Source organism: Schistocerca gregaria, chromosome 1 (assembly GCF_023897955.1).
Source record: "Schistocerca gregaria isolate iqSchGreg1 chromosome 1, iqSchGreg1.2, whole genome shotgun sequence".
Lineage (NCBI taxonomy): Eukaryota > Metazoa > Arthropoda > Insecta > Orthoptera > Acrididae > Schistocerca > Schistocerca gregaria.
This window is the reverse complement of record NC_064920.1, coordinates 129,010,462-129,032,812: the sequence shown is the minus strand read 5'-3', so window position 1 is coordinate 129,032,812 and position 22,351 is coordinate 129,010,462. Positions and strand designations below refer to the sequence as shown.

General features: G+C 41.6%; 1 protein-coding gene across 1 annotated transcript in view; it reads right to left on the bottom strand.

Moving 5' to 3' along the window:
* Window positions 1-5,903, bottom strand: part of LOC126334812 (heparan-alpha-glucosaminide N-acetyltransferase-like) — a 92,978-nt gene extending 87,075 nt beyond the window's left edge. Inside the window, exon 1 of the mRNA XM_049997453.1 lies at window positions 5,310-5,903. Coding sequence (XP_049853410.1) covers window positions 5,310-5,447 — 138 coding nt within the window. The 5' untranslated portion in view covers window positions 5,448-5,903. The remainder of the gene's footprint in view (window positions 1-5,309) is intronic.
* Window positions 5,904-22,351: the final 16,448 nt, after the last annotated feature.

Genomic DNA, 22,351 nt, shown 5'->3' with positions numbered 1-22,351 from the left:
TATCACGGATGATGCGACGGCAATGCACATGTAACTGCTTATAGCGGAACAGTTGGACAAAGTAGGATGGTAAATTTTTCCATTAGGTACTGTACATAGCCCTCAGTGGTGTCTGAAATCAGTACAGTTACACAAATACTTAATATGCAGTATTAGATATAAAAAGTGACACTGGTTATTTTTCAGGTACATGCTTTTCTCACAGTATATAGTAATCTAGAAGTACTTCCTATGCCTATAACTGTGATTGGGTTAGCACTAGTCACCATTTGTCGTTAGCATACTTTAAAAAATTTGCCTGCTGTGACTGCTCTGCTGTTAATGTATAACCTGACTCATTTTGCATCCTTGAAAGCTCTGCTTCATAATGGGATCTGTGAAACAGTGAGGAAAGACTGCGTCAAGATAATATTGCCAGTATTCGAAGATTATGGCAGCAATCAAGATTTTTGTCATACTGTACTATTAGCCAGTCATTGCAGCAAGTGTACCATATCCAATATATTTGTTGCAGACTATACAGTGCCATATTTTCTTTATAACACTTAATTAGCTAATAAAATTAACTTTTAGTTGCACGCTTTGTTAACAATGGAAAAATGCTGTGTCTTATTAAAATTTTCCGGCATACAGGGACACAAACTCCATGACAATCTGTTGGAGTCAAATAAAAACTGTGGTACCAAACATGGGCAATGACCTGTGATGTAACTGTGTTGTGTGACATTATTGTGGCATGGCATCTTTGAAATGGATTGTGTTTGCAGATGGCGAGGTGGAGCAAGTGGTTGCACACTCTATCCAGGGATGTTTGTGTTACTAAATTGTTTGTGAGCTATGTTAGTACAGTAGTGAGCTTAACTCTGTGTGCTATTTGGTGTTTGGGGAGTTTGTTTCTGTTGGCCTGTCAGCGAGTTTCTTTGATGTCATTAGTAATTGGCTATTACTTTAGGAACTGTTAGATTGTTGTACTGTTAATGATCTGAGATTTAATTTTTGTGTTTTTGTTTGATACTGGGTACAGATCAGACGCAAAATCTACTACTTGTTTGTTAGTTGCTGGTATGGGCAACAATATGGCTGTTACAATTAAATTTCTCTAGTTATATGGCTTCATGAATGAAGACACTGCTTCTCACACCATGGATGAGTCCATGTGGTGGCATCAGTATGACAATATTTGGAGATTCCTGGTTCAGTAATTGTTATTTTGTTTTTCGTTTTAGTGTGTGTGAGTGATTTCTTTATCACCAGAATATGGATGGTAAGTATGTTTTTATGTTCTTGTTTTTCTTCAGTGTAAGAAGTGTAGTGTGTTTGTTTAAGTAAAAATTTTCTCTGAGATGTGGGTATCAAAATTCATGTTGGAGTTGTCTTTTTATGATTTTGTGGATTGGTTCGGTAGTTCGTGGTGTGTGTGTGTGTGTGTGTGTGTGTGTGTGTGTGTGTGTGTGTTGTTGTTGTTGTTGTTGTTGTTGTTGTTATTATTTCAGCCAAGACATGTTTTCATATTTGATTGTACTGTTAGTTGTCGTTTATTTAAATTGTGGACTTCGTTTAAGGTTTATTAGGCATTAGTTTTATAGATCCCCACCACCAGGCATAAACATAAGTGTTAACTGTTAATATATTCTGTCAAGGCAACACAAGTTTTCATATGTTTGTTTTGCCAAATTTTTGTTTTGTATTCTCACATTCCCTCAAAGACAATTTGGTTATCCAGCACATTTTACCAATTTCCCATTATTTTTCCCTTTAAACTATTGCCCTCTTCAATACATACGTTTCTTAGTTGACATTTTTGTTGTTCTGTTTTCCTGTAATAAATTTTGCTACTTCCAATAAATAATAGCCCCTTTCATATAAGTGTGTATGGGATCATGAATATGCTATCATACATATCTTGCATATCTCAATCTTGCTAAATAAATTCCCATAAAAATAATTTGAAATTTCCTGTCTGCAAAGTTAGGGTGCTCCCAGCTTCGTATCTATTTTCACTACGCACATTTCTGTGCTATAATCAACTAAAGTTCTGCAGTGGCACAGGACTGCCACATCACATGTAATTTCTTTATTTTTTGACAAAATGTAGTCAGTTCCATTTATAGTCTTATTTAGTACCGGTCATGACCATTTTCAGTGTGGTTTCATCTGTGAAAATATGTTGAGAACATAGCCTGCATGTTGCTGTACACTCTACTAATGACCCCTGTCAGTTCTGATAACACAACTGATTTTTCTCACTGAAGAGCTGGTCATCAGTATTAATCCTATTATAGAACAAAAATTCTACATCATCATTAAATAATGGTATTTTCTGCCATTTATTTGTTTCTTCAACTCTTCTACTTCCCTATCAGAAAACTTATTGGAGCAGACCTGAGTGATTTACATAGAAACTGTTGTTTATTGTTAACAAACGACTTGCTAGTTGATTTGAACTTTCTTCAATATCTGTAGTACTATTTTTAAATTCCTTGTTTTTTAATAAACAAGTAAATTTCCTCCATGCTCTGTCCCTCTCCAATAAAAAAGGGGGCCCAACTTTAATTCTATTGGCCTTAATTCTTAGGGTCACTTCTGATAACCCTACTTATATCCCACATAATTTCATTTTACTCCTCTTTCAACTTCAGTAACCTATCATCAAATTGTAGAGTCAGTCAGAGTTAGAGATGGTGACGAACTTGGGAGGGCACTTGAATGGAACAGACAGTGCCCTGAAGAGAGATAGTAAGATGAAGAACAATAAAATTAAAACAAGAATAATGACATGTAGCAGAAGTAAGTTGGGTGATTGTGAGGGAATTGGATTAGGAAATGAGACACAAAAAGTAATAGACGAGTTTTGCTATTTTGACAGCAAAGTAACTGATGATAGCTAAAGCAGTCAGATATAAAATGCAGACTGACAATAGCACGAAAAGCACTTCTGCAAACCAGGAATTTGTTAACATCTAATGTACATTTAAGTATTAGGAAGTCTTTCCTGAAGGCATTTGTCTGGAGTGCACCATCATATGGAAGAGAAATGCAGACAATGGACAATTCAGGCAAGTAGAAGATAGAAGCTTTTGAAATGTGGTGCTACAGATAAATGAAGAAGATTAGACGGGTATATCGAAAAACAAATGATGAGATACTGAACCGGAATGGGGAAAAGGGAAATTTACGGCACAACATGACTAAAAAAAGTGACTGAATAATGGGGCACACCCTAAGGCATCAAGATATACAGAGTTTGGTAATGCACGGAAGAGTGTGGTGGTGCAAACTGCAGAGCAGGAACAAGGCTTGAACACAGTAAGCAAGTTCAAATGAATGTAGGTGGTGGTAGTTATGAAGTGAGGTTTAAAATTGGACAGATTACCACTGAGAGATGTATCAAAGTAGTCTTTGTACTGAAGACCACACCACCATCATCACAACCAACAACAATCTCTGCCTTATCCATCATACATTTAGTCAAGAAGGAAGCAAAGTGACTCAGAATACTGCATGCAATTTGGCTTAGAGAGCAGCAATCCATATTTTTTTCTCCTCTGTGTGAGTCGACAAAATATTTTCCTTATGGCTATTAACAACCACATAATGCAAATGTCAGGACTGCATACGGAATCTTCCGTGGTTGATCTCCTCGACTGTCACAAATGTGAAACTGATGCTTGTGTAGCCGGCCACAGTGGCCGAGCGGTTCTAGGCGCGTCAGTCCGGAACCGCGCGACTTCTACGGTCGCAGGTTCGAATCCTGCTTCATGCATGGATGTGTGTGATGTCCTTAGGTTAGTTAGGTTTAAATAGTTCTAAGTTCTAGGGGACTGATGACCTAAGCTGTTAAGTCCCATAGTGCTCAGAGCCATTTGAACCATTTGATGCTTGTGTGCTAGTTCTTAGAAGATTCTTTTTTGCAGTCTCAACCTGACTTACAGTTCAGTAGTGTTAAATGACAGATTAAATTTTGTATTAGAAACCCCGACACATCATACAGGAAACAAATATCAAATCTAATGAGATAGGTATTGAAGAGAACACTGATTGGTGATACACACAAAACATGTAGGATGGCTGACTTAACAACCCGTTCTCACCCAGCCTTGTAATACCAACCACACTACTGGCTAATGTAAACAAATGATATAAAAGAAGTGAAGCCATCAATATTCAAATACCTAACTGGACAAAGCAGCATTTTTCATTACCTAATAAAGTTTACATGCTCGTGCCTCCTTCTACATCTCATGTAGGTACAACAATATTTTGTCATGAGTGGACAATTCTCTGGCAGAGATCTTGTTTATAATCCACAGGAATATATAACTGAATAGGAATCCTTTAACATCAATTGTCTTCTCAACTACCAACATAAACAGAATATCTCTCTTATTGATGGACAACTATTTCCAGTCAGTCTCAGGGTAACAGTGATTTTGTGCCAAACTACAAATCTGAGGGTCATGAATTCGATCTCTGTAGAATTTTAATCAGTCAGTTACTACTTTTTTTCACTGCTAGCAGTGGTTGTTATGTGGAAACTGGCGAATTGCACAGTGTCCTGGAATCCACATTAAACTGGAAATATCCCTATAACAGGGTGAATAAGTCAGTTTAAAGGTACGAGGAAGGTGAGATATACTACCCCCAATAGAGCCATGTCCAGTAAGGCACTTTGGTGTAGAGAGCAACCTTTGGGTTGATAAAAACATCTGTAACCATGTCACAATTAGTTTGTCTCTATTTTACAATTATTTATATTACAATCTTCTGTGCAAGTTTAATAAGTTCTCTCCTATACCAGTATCCCAAAAGTTTTAATCTGAATTGAGGAATTTGAGCTATTTGATTCTTCGATAATTTTAAGTTCTAGGAGCACATTTTTTTAAGCATCAAATAATAGCATATTTACAGTATTGTATTTCTGGATAGCTGACAGTTAGCTATACTTGAACTGAAATAACATTATTCTTTTAATCTTTCGTTTTTCTTGAGTGGGTAAGGTACTTCGAAATTATAACAGTGATAGTTAGAACCTGACACTTTTGTTTTCTTGTGCTGCATAAGATAAATATTCGTTTGTGTTTGTTTTGTCAAATAGTAAACAAAAGACCGTTTGTCTTTCACTGCGCAATTGCCACTTTTGTCCTTCATAGCAGTATTTACGAGATGGTGATGACTCGGCAACAGTTTAATAAAGGTACAATGTGGCATCCACAGCATGCAGCGAACAATTTTGTAATTGAACTCAAACGGTTTTCTGTCGTTCAAGAGCTGTATATGTGAAGTAATGTTGTTTAATACTTTTATCTTACCGAAACACATTCTTCAGATTGAGCCCAAAGCTGAATGTTGTTCTCCGCTGCAGAATTCACGACGAGGCATGCTTCATCAATGTTCAGCACAGAAGTATTGCAGTTTATAACGCTGTTTAAAATATTTAATTGCGCCATTCTTAACAGAGAATTTCAACTGCACGTCATAAAGTAATAGTAAACACTCACAGAATCACATGTAAGAACATCACAGGCTACTGTGCAAACAACACAAACAAATCTATGCGTCACCCATCATTAATATTTCACATGACACAACTGTCATCACAACGCCACAGTGACTGTACCAAGCAGAGTGTACCAGGCTGGCCAACATTAGTGTCAGCTGCTCGAAATTTTTGAGATTTTCTATAATGTCAGTTGCAATGAACTAAGCGTTTCTTTCGAAATCTCGCTACCTTCAGTTTCACGGAAGAAAATAATATTTATCTATACGGGTTTTTCTATGTTCGAAGCGTTATCTCTCTAATCAAGATTCAGTCATTAGATTCAGAATGCACAGATACAATCACATGCGAGTTGTCCAACTGCTTATACTGCATGAGTGGCTAACTATTCCGATTAGAGAAATGTCCCGGTGTCCCTTTGTTCACAAAAGAAGGTAGGGGAAATAATAGGGAATAACTGATAATTGGAAAGAAAAGTGGAAAAACAGAAAATGCGATATGCATTTAAGTATGCTCTTTTCATTGTAAAATCATGTAGGGAATAGAATTGCGACACTACATGAAGAAAAACGCTTGAAGTGCAAATAAACATACAATTAAAGACAATTACAATCGAATCGAGAAGCCTTACCTAGCACTTTATGGCTGTAATAGACAAGAGAAAAGAAACAAGGTCGTACAAACTACACATAATTAAAGACAATTACAATCGAATCGAGAAGCCTTACCTAGCACTTTATGGCTGTAATAGACAAGAGAAAAGAAACAAGGTCGTACAAACTACACATAATTAAATCTCTCTCCTCGACATCCAAGTTTTGAACCAATAAATCAAAATTCCAATTTATAAAGAAATGTAAGTGTCTCGAATTGTCGTAACAAATAACGTGAGCTGGAACGGTGCTTCCGTTCTCCGTATTCGAACAAAAAGGCTATAGTCCGATTACAATTACTTGATAGTTGACGTCTGTCACCGCAAGAGCTTTGCTACGTCGGCCGCCAGCTACAGCTCGGTTGAAGATAACACATGAACACGGAGAGCCACTTCACAAGTACTGTTTGTCCATGTGTAATGCGGAGCAATGCTGGAAGCTGCCGCCGTGAGGTATGACTGTAATGCGCGATTCTCTGCCTACAGCGATTTTAAGTGCCCAATGACTGAACGATGTGCAGCCTCGTGATGCACAATGTATCCGAGAAATTGGCGGTGAAGCCCAGCAGCTTCCATACTAGCAGTCTGCATACCTCTCATTTCGCTCGAACGACGTTCAGGGAACCGCACGACTGTTTTGGCGTTAAGTCGATGACAGTCAATATTTTTCTTGTTCGTTGAGTTTGTTTGTTTAGTTCTTCGCATTGTGGGTGACAATAACTCTGGAACTGTGTCAGGTAAACCTGGTCCATCGTATGTGAGAGCAGACGATCCATAATTTAAAGAAAGGCTTTCAAGAATTATCGATGAAGTAGTGAGTGACATATCCAGCTTTGAATTTTCTCCCGTAGTGGATGGTGATTTTATTCACAGTCAACATGATATGGAATCCAGCGTGTCTGGCGAGCGTGAAAGTGTCGAGGAAACGGTTGAAGGAGAATCAGAAAGCGAGAAGATGAGGAACGTGCTACAAATACTTCTATATCAAGGTTCAGGTAGTCGGTAGTAGAACGAAACAGGAATATCAGAATTCCAGCTCGTAATATATTGATGATACCAACACTTCGATACTATTTCAGAACACAATCATAGGTCAACCCACTCACCGCTTGGAGCTACATTTTCAGTGAAGCTTACTCACATGGGCAAATAAAAAACTTAAAAAAAATTCGAGGAAAGTGCAGGATAACGCAGAGAATACAAGTCGGACCTTGTACAATGTCTGAAGTGAAGAGTTGTATCGGCCTTCTAATCTACACTACAGTAATCAACACGAGTAACGCAGACATACTTTCTCTCTTTTGTGCCGATGCGATTGGCCGTGATATTTTCCTATCACCTTCATCAGCAAGATTTGCTGCAATTCTCAACTGCCTGAGGTATTGAAATCTTGACGACAAGGAGTTACGTAAGCTTTCTGATCCTGCAGTTACTACGCTACTGGACATTAAAATTCCTACACCAAGAAGAAATGCAGGTGATAAACAGGTATTCATTGGACAATATATTATACTAGAACTGGCATGTGATTACATTTTCACGCAATTTGGGTGTATGGAGCCTAAAAAATCAATACACAGAACAACCACCTCCGGCCGTAACAACGGCCTAGATACGCCTGGGCATTGAGTAAACAGAGCTTGGATGGCGTGTACAGGTACAGCTGCCCACGCAGCTTCAACACGATACCACAGTTCATCAAGAGTAGTGACTGGCATATTGTGACAAGCCAGTTGCTCGGCCACCGTTGACCAGACGTTTACAATTGGTGAGAGATCTGGAAAATGTGCTGACCAGGGCAGCAGTCGAACATTTTCTGTATCCAGAAAGGCCTGTACAGAACCTGCTACGTGCGGTCGTGAATTACCCTGCTGAAATGCAGGGTTTCGCAGGTACGGAATGAAGGTTAGAGCCACAGATCGTAACACACCTAAAATGTAACGTCCACTGTTCAAAGTGCCGTCAATGCGAACAAGAGGTGACCGGGACGTATAACCAATGGCACCCCATACCATCACGCCGGGTGATACGCCAGTATGGCGATCACGAATACACGCTTCCGATGTGCGTTCGCCGCGGTGTCGCCAAACACGGATGCGACCATCATGTTGCTGTACACATAACCTGAATTCATCCGAAAAAGTGACGTTTTGGCATTCGTGCACCCAGGTTCGTCATCGAGTATACCGTCGCAGGCGCTCCTGTCTGTGATGCAGCTTCAAGGGTAACTGCAGTCATGGCCTGCGAGCTGACAGTCCATGCTGCTTCAAGCGTCGTCGAACTATTCGTGCAGATGGTTGTAGTCTTGCAAACGTCCCCATCTGTTGACTCAGGGATCGAGACGTGGCTACACGATCCGTTACAGGAATGCGGATAAGATGCCTGTTATCTCGACTGCTAGTGACACGAGGCCGTTGGGATCCAGCACGGCGTTCCGTATTACCCTCCTGAACCCACCGATTCCATATCCTGCTAACAGTCATTGGATCTCGTCCAACGCGAGCAGCAATGTCGCGATTCGATAAACCGCAATCGCGATAGGCTGCAATCCGACCTTCATCAATGTCGGAAACGTAATGGTACGCATCACAACAACGTTTCCCCAGGCAACGCCGGTCAACTGCTGTTTGTGTATGAGAAATCGGTTGGAAACTTTCCTCATGTCAGCACGTTGTAGGTGTCACCACCGGCGCCAGCCTTGTGTGAATGCTCTGAAAAGATAATCATTTGCATATCACAGCATCTTCTTCTTGTCAGTTAAATTTAACGTCTGTAGCACGTCATCTTCTTTTAACGGCCAGTAGTGTATAAGAAACATTCTATATATTTTCAATAAAAATTCACAGCAGTTCTATATTCTTGGGGCTAATGCTACAGTTGATGAAATGCGAATCGGCTTTAGAGGACGCTGTAAGTTCAGAATTTATATTCCATCCAAACTGGCGAAGTACGACATGAAGCTTCAATGCCTCGCCGGTTGTAGGAGTAATTATGTCCTCGACACCCGTCTCTACTTAGGAAAAGGTTCCGATGGACCAGGACTTAACGCCAGACGAGAACAAATACGCCGTTTCCACTCAGGCTGTCCTCTGGTTGTGCACGCCAATAGCACATAGCAATCGAAAAATTAACGCAGATACATGGTATGTGTCAATAGAACTTGCAGACGTGCTATGGAAAAATGGTTTAACCATACTGGGAACAATCTGAAAGGACCGTAAGAGAATTTCGATATCTTTGTTGCCTTCCCGTGGATGTTAAGTTGGAACAACGCTGTACGCATTTACCAAACACATCACGCTGATTTCTCACGCATCTAAGAAAAGGAATATCAGTCATTATAATATCAACACTGCATCACTCCGTAGAAGATGATAGGGAAAATGAAAAATCTGTAACTATAGCCCCCTATGACAACACAAAGGGCAGTGTTGATACCGTGGATTGAAAAGAGTGGTAAATATTGTTCAAGCTGCCGTACATGACGCTGGCGCATGGTTGTGTTTTTCTGTCTTCTTGTTATGAGTGCCAACAAGGCATATATTCTTCATAGTCTTGCAAGGAAAGAACTGTACTTATTAGAATGAACTTTATACAGCTCTGGCGAAAGAACTGATCAAACCTTCACTGCGCGAAAGAATAGAGAACAAACACCGTCCACTAGAACTGGGATTTTATGTCGGTCGAGTCTAGGAAGTGAGACAACAAACTTGCTAGGGATGGAGCGATGATATGTCGCATTTGTCCACCAAAAAGTAAGAGTAAGACAAGCTATTTGTAGCAAGTGCACGGTCGCAATATGTTTGGAACGCTCAAGTAAGGTGTGTCCGCAGTAAGGTGTGCCTGCGAGTGCGCGAGGTGACGCAAAATGTGGCATCTGTCAGTTGTGCAAATTTTTTCTGTATAATTCACTGTCGAGAATACTCATTAATTTTAACACTGATAGTACCTGTTCAGCAGTAACCTGCAACAACCAGGTTTTAAGTAAGGAACTGCACTTAAATACACTGAAGTGCCGCCAAAGAAACTGGTATAGGCATGAGTATTCTTATACAGAGATATGTAAATGGGCAGAATACGGCCCTGTGGTCGGCAACGCCTATATCGTGGGCTTACTGCTAAAACCCGTTAACTCCAGTTTTTGACATTTACGAGTTATGTACACAGACGGTATCAGATAACGAATATCTTTCGTCTGGAGAAAACAGTTAAGAGCATTAATCACTCTAAGGAGTTAGAGAGATATGCCGAGATTCCAGTAAGTACACAAGTGATTGTTTGGTACAGCAAAAATCATTCAGGTGCACTTGAATGATTTTCCCAGTACCTATCAATATGCTTGATGAAATTATTTGAACATCGAGAATCCTTCAAGTTTACTTAATGGATTTCAGCAGAAAAAGAAACCACAACTTACTGGATTTAAATTTTATAAGTCGACTGATGCAAGCTTGTATTTCTTACATCAGCTTCGTTTAACAGACTGTGGTAAATCTGTGAATCGTATTTCCAACAGCCAACAACAATGCACGTGATTCCACATAGGCTGTAATAATATCATTATACTACAATACGTGAACAATGCAAGAACAGCATTATTGTCGATTGTTTCAGTTTTTCGATTATTTTCGTTTGCTTGAATAAGAGCCTATTGCCGCAGTAGCTGCTGTTAGTTGAGTGAGTGCAGTAGCATTTTGCTGTTTACCTAGAGTGTATTAATTCTAAAATGTATTCAGGAATTGCCCCGACTGTATCACTGACCAAGAAAACGATACTCACAGCAGATTGTATTGGAGGTAAGCAATAGACTAATACAATAATGTAAACATGAACTGAACTGTTACAGTATACTGACATTTTAAAATTTACTGAACTGTTACAGTATACTGACATTTTAAAATTAATTTTATTTCATAGTTTTACTTTAAGGTAATGAATGTGTATCTCCAAGTGTCAACTAGAAGCAGAGTTCATGGTGCACGCAGAGTATTCAATGAAGTCCTCATAGAGTCAACTGGGCAAGATAAACTGAAGCAGGGACTGTATCAGGTGAGTTCACAGGGGAATCACTTAAGTGAAAGTGTCAATCAAAGTGTATAGGCGGTTGATTTTGACTCAGATTGTTCCATCAAGGATCCTAACTACGAACCAGATTCGAGTGATGCAGATAGTACGGATCTCCTGAGCAAATAGATAAGTGCTGTAAAGGAAACTGCTACTGGTAAACGATCAGGATGGAAGAAAAGTGGTCCCAAAAATTGGAAGAAGAATGTGATTAAGATGTGTAAAATTGAAAACAAAAAGCCAGTTTACTGTGAAAGATATATATAAGTGCAACAAAAATTTCTCTGTTGAAATTAGGTAATTTGTAGAAGCTTCTGGGACTGTGATTATACAAGGCAAATTGATTTTATTCTTTGCAACACACTGAGTTTAACTCCAGCACGGACACGAAGTATTGCTCAGCCACTGAAAATACGTAAAAATTCTAAAGTATACTACCTGAACAAAGACAATAAAAAAGTCAGAGTATGTAAGAAATTCTATATTAAAACTCTTTGTATTTCGGCTGATGTAATAGGCACTGCATATAAGGGAAAAGGCGAGAGTGGACTGTTCGTAGGAAATGATAAGAGACGCAAAGCAATTCCTCATAATACACTCCTGGAAATGGAAAAAAGAACACATTGACACCGGTGTGTCAGACCCACCATACTTGCTCCGGACACTGCGAGAGGGCTGTACAAGCAATGATCACACGCACGGCACAGCGGACACACCAGGAACGGCGGTGTTGGCCGTCGAATGGCGCTAGCTGCGCAGCATTTGTGCACCGCCGCCGTCAGTGTCAGCCAGTTTGCCCTGGCATACGGAGCTCCATCGCAGTCTTTAACACTGGTAGCATGCCGCGACAGCGTGGATGTGGACCGTATGTGCAGTTGACGGACTTTGAGCGAGGGCGTATAGTGGGCATGCGGGAGGCCGGGTGGACGTACCACTGAATTGCTCAACACGTGGGGCGTGAGGTCTCCACAGTACATCGATGTTGTCGCCAGTGGTCGGCGGAAGGTGCACGTGCCCGTCGACCTGGGACCGGACCGCAGCGACGCACGGATGCACGCCAAGACCGTAGGATCCTACGCAGTGCCGTAGGGGACCAGACCGCCACTTCCCAGCAAATTAGGGACACTGTTGCTCCTGGGGTATCGGCGAGGACCATTCGCAACCGTCTCCATGAAGCTAGGCTACGGTCCCGCACACCGTTAGGCCGTCTTCCTCTCACGCCCCAACATCGTGCAGCCCGCCTCCAGCGGTGTCGCGACAGGCGTGAATGGAGGGACGAATGGAGACGTGTCGTCTTCAGAGATGAGAGTCGCTTCTGCCTTGGTGCCAATGATGGTCGTATGCGTGTTTGGCGCCGTGCAGGTGAGCGCCACAATCAGGACTGCATACGACAGAGGCACACAGGGCCAACACCCGGCATCATGGTGTGGGGAGCGATCTCCTACACTGGCCGTACACCTCTGGTGATCGTCGAGGGGACACTGAATAGTGCACGGTACATCCAAACCGTCATCGAACCCATCGTTCTACCATTCCTAGACCAGCAAGGGAACTTGCTGTTCCAACAGGACAATGCACGTCTGCATGTATCCTGTGCCACCCAACGTGCTCTAGAAGTTTAAGTCAACTACCCTGGCCAGCAAGATCTCCGGATCTGTCCCCCATTGAGCATGTTTGGGACTGGATGAAGCGTCGTCTCACGCGGTCTGCACGTCCAGCACGAACGCTGGTCCAACTGAGGCGCCAGGTGGAAATGGCATGGCAAGCCGTTCCACAGGACTACATCCAGCATCTCTACGATCGTCTCCATGGGAGAATAGCAGCCTGCATTGCTGCGAAAGGTGGATATACACTGTACTAGTGCCGACATTGTGCATGCTCTGTTGCCTGTGTCTATGTGCCTGTGGTTCTGTCAGTGTGATCATGTGATGTATCCGACCCCAGGAATGTGTCGATAAAGTTTCCCCTTCCTGGGACAATGAATTCACGGTGTTCTTATTTCAATTTCCAGGAGTGTACATTCTGCACAACTGTTCCAACCGACAATGTTAATCTTCCTGCAAATATCCATGCCTTTATACTGATTTTCTCTACCGTAGTTGAATATAAATGCAGATGCTGCCCAACCCTACAGGTTGTATTTCATCACTAACGGCACCTGAGTATCCTTGATTCGTTGCAAGCGTCAGTCGCTGCCAGTACAGTGTTCTGTGAAGCTGAAACTGCACTGTGTCGTAGTTACGTGAATTCGAACGTACGCAAATCACTTGTGTTGGTATGGCGGGTGCTTCTGTAACCAAGGTAGCCTATGTGTTTGGCGTCTCAAGAGGCAAGATATCGAAAATTTATACTGCACACAGGGAATGCTGAAAAACATCCGCTAAGTCACAACGCGGACGAAAACCTATGGCGAGTGATCGTGACGAGCGACCGTTGAACAGGATTGCGTCGAAAAATAAGAGGTCGACAGCTGCAAAAGTCACTGCAGAACTGAATATCGCCCTGTAAGCACAAAAACAATACCAAGGGAACTCCAGGAGCAATGAATTGCAGGTCATGCTGGAATTCCAAAACCAATAATCAATGATGCAAATGCCTCTAACAGGAAAACGCGGTGCCGATTAATTAATCTCATCTACGGAGCTATGGAAGAAATTCATTTGGTCAGATGAGTCTTGTTTCGCACTGTTTGCAAATTCTGCCTGAGTTTACGTCCCAAGATTGAAACACAGAGGACGTCTGGTGATGATATGTTTACGCCGCAAGATCGTGTTAGTGCCAAAGATTATATCACTATTTTGACTGATCGGTTCCATCCTAGGGTGTAATGTTTGTTCCCCAATGGTGATGCTGTGTTTCAAGAGGACAATGCCCTATTCACACAGCTCGCATCGTCCAGGACTGGTTTGTGATGACGAGGATGGATTGTCCCATCCTCCGTCGCCACCACAGTCACCAGATCTCCGTATTATTGAGCCTTTGGAGATCTCTATCCACCTCCATCATCGTAATTTGAATATGCCACTATTTTGCAATGAGAATGGTATAAGATTCCCTTGAAAACAAAAGAGGACCCGTATTTATCCGTCCCGAAACGACTGGAAGCTGTCCTACACCGTATTAGGCCTGGAAATGTGTTCTGATTTTGGTGTTTCCGTACGTGCCCCCGCTGTACATAATACGACCTTTGTGAAAACATTGTGGATCGGGTATCAAGTGATCAGGCCGATGTCTTCTCGCCTCCAGGACTGGGCATTTTCTCGTCGTCGGTGGAAGCGCAGTAGTATGGGGAAATACGACTAAAGCACACTTTCGGCGCGTTCAGAATGTGGCAAGTCGTATATTGGTCAGACGATGCGTGCCGTCGAGGATCGATGCCGTGAACACCAGAGGCACACTCGACTGATGTATCCGAGCAAGTCGGCGGTCGCTGAACATTGTTTGTCGGAAAATCACGCTATGGAGTATGACCGCACGAGGATACTGGTACAGACGTCGAGATACTGGGACAGCGTTGTTAGAGAGGCCATCGAAATTCGCACCAATGACGACCTCATAAACCGTGACTGTGGCTATAATCTTAGCAAGGTTTGGGAACCAGCGATTGGGTTAATCAAGAGTAAATCGAGCAAACGCATAGTTGTGACGACCACGGCGGACAGAGCCATCACACCGACGTCATCTCAGACGCCGTCGCAATCTGTTCCACCGTGCTACCCTGGCGCGGGGCGCGGACGGCGGAGGGAGCGCGCCGCGGGCGGAGGATATTTAAATCGGCCGCCGCCGCGACCTGCTGAGGGATTAAGTTTTACTAATCCCCCAGCAGAGTGTGTTACTTTTTCTCTTACAGGTCACACCAGCATGGAAAATTCGACAAGTGTGTTAATATATTTTTCTTTTCTCTTCCACAGGAACCGCAGGAATGACAAATCTGTCTAGACTGCACCATTCTCGAGCCAAGGATCGGCTCGTCTTTACAGCTTCAGCGTCAGCGACCGAACCCAGTTCCCCCTGAGCAGCCATAGCGTACGGATCTCCGTGCCGGCACGTTCACAGGAGCTCAGTCCGTCAGTTCACCTGATGATGGCGACATGTTTGATCGCCGAAATATTGTGCCCGTTGGACACTATAGACCGGCAGTACACCCGTGGATATTTTGATTATCAAATACTCCGGGAGAAACTCAAGAATCACAATTACTATGTTGACTACCAGAACCAATTATGTGATGCAATATTTGATTTTCATGTTAATTAATAAAAAGTTATAAAGCATTAACAAGCTATTTATGCATTAACCTTTACTAGACATCACTATTAGTTAGTTAATGCATTGCAACGATTCATTTGTTGATTTAATTATTTATGGTTCCCTGAGGAATATAAAAATCCATCTTTCTCGAAACTAGCTAAAATGGCGTTAGTGGGTTTTTTTGAGTAAGCCCACGATATCATACTACAAGTGCCTGGCGCAGTTGTTACTGCTGCTACAATGGCAGGTTATCAAGATTTAAGTGAACCTGAATGTGGTGTTTTAGTCGGTGCATGAGCAATGGGACGCAGCTTCTCCGAGGTAGCGGTGAAGTGGGGATTTTCCCATACGAAAATTTCACGAGTGTACCGCGAACATCAGGAATCTCCGATATCGCTGTGACTGGTTAAATATCCTGAAAGAACAGGACCAGCGACAACTGAAGAGAATCATTCAATGTGACAGAAGTGCCGACCGTGATTGTGGTTTCTTGGATATGTGAAGGACACCTTTCCTTCATGTCTCCTTGCATGTGATTCAAAGTCAATGAAATGGAGTCGTTGAAGTGTTCATCGGTGGGTTCTGTTTATGATAATTGAATACCCCTGTACACTGAAAAGTAACTTGGCTGTTTCAATTACCTTTGATCTTGCTGCCTGATATGTTGACGGTATTTAAGGGAGTGCTAGTGGTGTACAACCAATAGGCATGAAGTCGTGTTTAATGCATACCAAGTAGTGCATACGTTTGTACCCAGCGTTCAGAAGCGAGCCGAAATATTTTCCCTAATTCCTTTTCTATTTTATTATTTTATTTGTTGTTTCAGAGGTTATCTAATCAAATCTTAAGAGACACTGTCATATATTAGGCTGTCTGCTTAAGGTTCATTTCTGCCACGTAGAATTAAAGTTTATTGATAACTTTTGGGTTAATATTCTTGTGTATCTGCTGTGTCAGAATGTTGTCTGCCTCTGATGTGTTTATGTTTCAGATAATTGGCGGTGGTCGACACTGGGAAGCTCCGATCAGGGTACCACCGTGGAAGAGTAAAAATTAAGAACCTGGATTGGTGTCTATAGTTACGTTGTTAACGCGCGGCAGTTCCACCTTGCCAGTGGAGTGTTGTGATTTTGCGCAAGCTTACTTGTTGATCAAAGTTGACTATATTTTTATTTTTCCTTCTGGTCCGTGATCTCCTGTATCTGTTAGAACCTTTCGGTTTGGTTGCGTCCATCACCAATTTACCATAAACTTGAGGTGGTCCCATGTTAAGATGATTTCATATGTTATTATTATATTGAATGTATTATAATCTTGTTAAATTGTCAGGAACTTTAAGACCAATTTTGGAAAGATCTGACCTTATTGGACTTAATTGGATTAACGTTCTTTGCTGCTTCCTGAGTTACATGAAAACCAGTTTCTATGTTAAGTGAAGCACGTTTGAGATTTGATTAATTGTGGTTTTATGAATATTGTTTTAATTAATGAAAGTTGGCTAAGCAAATTTTGAAAGATCTACATTTGTTGGACTTAATGCATCCTCTTAGTTGTGGAAGTAGTTTTAGAGTAATGTTGTGAATTACACGAAAACAGTTTGTGAGGTTTAGGTATGGCAGTTATATTTTATTAATAGTGGTTTTATGAATGTTGTTTTACTTAATGAAAGTTGGTTAAGCAAATTTTGAAACTTTCTATAATAGTTGCTACTGTTAATTTGATAAAGCAATATGTGTGTAATAAAGAAGTGTGTGGCAACTACAAACTGGTTATGTGTTTAATTTCGATGTGTCAAAAGATTCCTACACATCAGACTGTTATGACTGCAAACATGTTGCCTGGTCGGACGAGCCTAGTTTCAAATTGCATCCGGCTGATGGACACATGTGGGTATGGAGACAAGCTCATGAATCCATGCTCGCGGGGGACCTACACGATGTTAGGCAGGTGTACCATTTTCCTTGGCTCATCAGTGTATTTCGATATGTGCCCATCACTGAAAATTTTGATCAGAATTTCGAGTGCAATATGAATAGGCCTTTCCAGCAGCATCTAAACAGTATTTTGTACACATATTACCATTTCTGTCTAACTGAGGAGTAAATATGTAGTACTAAATGCAGAAACTAGAACTAGATGATGGTTTTTACGTTTTTTTTCCGCCTCCCAAACGCAGTTCACGGGACCAGACGACTGTAGTTACGTGAGAAGTACTCACGACTGCGATTAAGCGTTAAAGCTAACCTCTCCGAGCGAACTCAAAATAGAAAAATTTCAGTTTCAGCGCTAAAAAACAGTACGACAATTTCACGATTGATAATATCAAGAATCGGGTAAAACATCAAATCTCCGACATCGCTGCGGCCGGAAAAAGATCCTGCAAGAACGGACCAACGACGACTGAAGAGGATCGTTCAACGAGAAAGAAGTGCAGCCTTTCCGCAAATTGCTGTAGATTTCAATGCTGGGCCATCAACAAGTTTCAGCGTGTGAACCATTTAACGAAACATCATCAGTATGGATTTTCGGAGCCAAAGGCCTACTCGTTTACCCTTGATGACTGCACGACACAAAGCTTTACACCTCGCCTGCGCTCGTCAGCACCGAAATTGGAGTGTGATGACTGGAAACATGTCTGTTGAGTCTCGTTTCAAATTTCATTCGGCGGATGAACTTGGATTGGTATGGAGTCAAGCTCATGAATCGATGGACCATGCATGTCAGCAGGGGAATGTTCAAGGTGGTGGAGGTTCTGTAATGGTTTGGACCCCTTATATGTCCGGATACGACTCTGACAGGTGACACGTATGTAAGCATGCTGTTTGATCACCTGGATCCACTCATGTCATTGTGCATTCCGGCGGACGTGGACAATTCCTGCAGGGCAATGTGAAACCCCAGAATTTCTACAGAATGACTCAAGGAACACTCTTCTGAGTAAACACTTCCGCTAGCCACCACACTTCCCAGACATGAACATTATTGAGCATATCTGGGATGTCTTGCAACGTGCAGCTCAGAAGAAATCCCCACACCCTCGTACTCTTCCGGATTTATGAACGGCACTTCAGGGTTCATGGTGTCAGTTGCCTCCAGCACTACTTCGGATATTAGTCGAGTCCATGAGACGTCATGTCGTGATGTTTCTGTGTGCTCGCGTGGGCCCTATACGATATTACTCACGTGTAGCAGTTTCTTTGGCTCTCCAGTGTAATAAGTAATTGTATACAAGGTCGGACTGACCATGTAGCCGAGATGGCGGTTGCGAGCAGCGCCTTGCCTGCCCGGGTCCTCTACTCTACCTACTTTGGCTTACGACCTGCATGTAAAATAGTTCATAGAGAAAAATAAAACAAAAAATTGAAAATTTTTTAAGTCTGAGGCCATCTCTGAAGTTTCCCGCTATTTTCAAGCTCAAAGTGCTGAAAAATATTTCTGGTCATAACTGCTGAACTCTTCGAGATTAAAAATTCGGTTTCGAGCTCCTTCGGCTTGTTTTTAAAAAAACAATATTTACCGATCGATAAACTGAATTGTGGCATTTGATGTTGTTTTCTTCGTACAAAAAAGTAACGTCTCCTCAAAAATATTGCTTAAAAGTTATTTTGAAGAGGCACTTTTGTGAAAACGTTTGTAGCAGTATCTTCTAAATGAACTGACCGATTCTGACGGCGTTCGACGCGGTATCTATAAATAGTGTCCTTACAAAAAAGTAAGTTGTTCAGGAAATCTTAGTTATTTTGAAAAACCAATTTTTTGAAAATTTCAGGGCGATAACGTTTGACGGAATCAACCGATTTTTATCCGATAAGCGGCATTAAGTTGTTTGTTGATAAAAATGCTGATTACATTTTGGAGGCAATAAAAAAAAAGTGTGTGAAATCTTGTGGGACTTAACTGCTAAGGTCATCAGTCCCTAAGCTTACACACTATTTAATCTAAATTATCCTAAAGGCAAACAGACACACCCATGCCCGAGGGAGGACTCGAACCTCCGCCGGGACCAGCCGCACAGTCCATGACTACAGCGCCTTAGACCGCTCGGCTAATCCTGCGCGGCTGGAGTCAATCAGCTGAGCCAAGATATTTAAAAATGTATATCCTTTAAATTTTGTTTTTTGTATTTTTCTTTCAAAATTTACACCATCGATTTGTTTAAAATTTTCAAGGAACCTAAGTTTAGTGAATACCTTTCAAATGCTATGAGTCCCATTTCGATAGGTCAATCGATTCAAAGGTGTTTAAAAGGTGCACACACATACACGTAATAGCAAGGGGGGGGGGCTAAGAGGCTCAAGTCCCCCCCCCCCCCCCTCCCAAAAGCACCCGTGACAAATCACAAATAAAACTTCATATTATCCTACTGTCTTAGTTCTATACTATCTACAGACAATTTTCATCACTTGTTACGTAATCCATTTCAAGCAGGTGTAGTATGTTTTCAAATTCTACATTTCTCTACGAAGGTGCTTATGTGAATAGTTTTTAAATCGCGCGCCGCCCATTCGGTTCGCAGATACATACGCCACCTGTCCGCCCGATACGAGTGTGTGGTTTGCGACTGCGCTCGCCGCACTGCTGTACACTCAGTGAATTGTCGTATGGTTTGTCGAATCAGACACAATGGAAAGCGATGTTCAAGTGGTTTTTAATTGTGCTTCTTATTTGTATTTGCCAGATTTTCAAAAAAATGACATCGAAGCGTAGACAAGTGGAACAAAGAAGAGGTAGAATCGATCGAAATTGAACCAGTATTACCTGGAAACAATGTCGGTAACTTATCACTGTCGATTTAACGCTCAGCAGTTCATCTTTCTGATTATTTTGTATGTACTTTATGCAATTCATACAAACACGAATAGTAGAGTTTGTGATTCTTTAATGGGTTGAGTTCGTTGATCTTTCGGTCGGTGTGCTGTGGGTGGCTGTGGACTGGACTCTGGATAATTATTGCGAAGTTAGTGATTTTTCACTCCAAATTTTGTGATTTTGAGTACCTGTCTAGTGTGCAGATTTTGTATCTACTGGCTGCTGCGGATTATGGTGAATTTTAAAAAGATTTGGGTGGTTTGTGGTACAATCATTTTTTTTTTAAATCACTTGATTCATTCTACATACAGCAAAAACACTATTTCATTAGCTAACGTCTAGTAGCTCTTAAATTTATGTCACCTAAGTATTTATAATACACAGCATTTTGTCATCGTTTCCGTGTTGTTTTGTGGCTGTATTGTTATGCGCTTTAGTATCAATAAATCTGCAATTCCATGCACAGTGCATATCTGTAGTGCCGGTGATAATCACTTGCTGTTGTTTTAGAGCTAAACATACGTAAAGTAAAAGGACAGTATACCAGAAGTTTCGTGCAGAATCGCTACGCGGCAGTAAATTTACAGACTGGCTAGAAAGAATTCAAGATGATGAGACAAGAGCATATAGTAATTTTGCCGTAATATTTTGTTAGCATGTTCTGCCGCAATAATAAGCCGCAATAACACAAAAAATAAATGTACCATTCAAAACCATGAAAGAGTATTGAAAAGTGAATGAAGCTTAGGCCCGTTGCACACTTAACGCAGATGGCCCGCGCTCCGCGTTCCGCCCGGTCGGTAGTCACGTATTCCAATGGGGCACCACACAGTTACGCGGACTGCCCGCAAGCGGCGGAGCCGTCAGCGCAGCCCTAGCGCACCGCGGACCGTCCGAGACAGTTGAATACACAGAAACAAGTTGGTGCGTGCACAGCCCTGCGGATACCGCGAGCGCAGTAGAAGCAGAGTACCTCATTTCAGCCGTAGCATTCGACTTCTCTGGCAAACATGGTGTGATTTAAGAAGTTTCCAGAATGGCTCGTGAAATCGATACAGACATGTTAATTGCCGAAGTTGAAGGCCTCACATATGGGATCCATCGCATGGGAACTACAAGAACCGAGAAATGCGATTGAAGACGTGGCTAGACGTCTGTGCAAATATAATACTCGGCTTTGAAGGTCTGAATGAGGCAGATCAGATAAAGTGTGGTAAGTAGACGCCCATTTCCCTTGTGTTTTTATTGTAGTTCTATACAAAATACAATGATTTACAATTATAGACATTCACAAATTCAGTTTATGCACAGTACAAACATTGATCATGTAGAAAAACTGTACACAACCGCAAATGTCTGACACTGAGGTAAGTGGCCTGTCTTCAGTGAATTTTTGATTCCTGCCAGGGCACAGCTCCTCTATCGACAAAATATTCCGCAAATTTGTCTAGTACGGTATTACCCGATTTACTGACAGGTGAAGTTTCTGCCACATTTTCGAAGCCGGTAACATACAGGGTATCTTCAAAGTTGTATCCGTCTCTTACTCGAACAAAATTATGCAAAATGCTGCACGTTTTGACAATAGATACTGCTAGATCAAGACTGACATTCAGAGGCCGGTGAAAAACCCTCCACTTGTGGCTTAATATTCCGAAAGTACATTCAATCAATCTTCAGGCTCGGGTAAGTCGGTAACTGAAAATCTTCTTTTTGTGAGTCATGTTTTTTCGCGCATACGGCCTTAACACATGTTGCGTTAATGCGAAGCCTTCGTCTGTCAGAAGAACATATGGCACTGGAGAGTCGTGTGTTCCTGGCAGTGGCTTTGGTGGGGGTAACGCTAATTTTCCTTTTCCATTTTCCTCCAAAAGAAGCTGTTTTTAAAAATATTTCAATCACAGTTCCTTCCATATCCTCTGACATCAATGAACGTGAAACAATAGTTAGTGTCAAAGATGGCCATAAGAATAATGGAGAAATAATTCTTGTAATTGAAGAAAAGTTATCCCCTTATGATACGTTTTACTAGATGAATATGTTTTCCATCTAGGGCTCCGATGCAATGAGGAAAATTG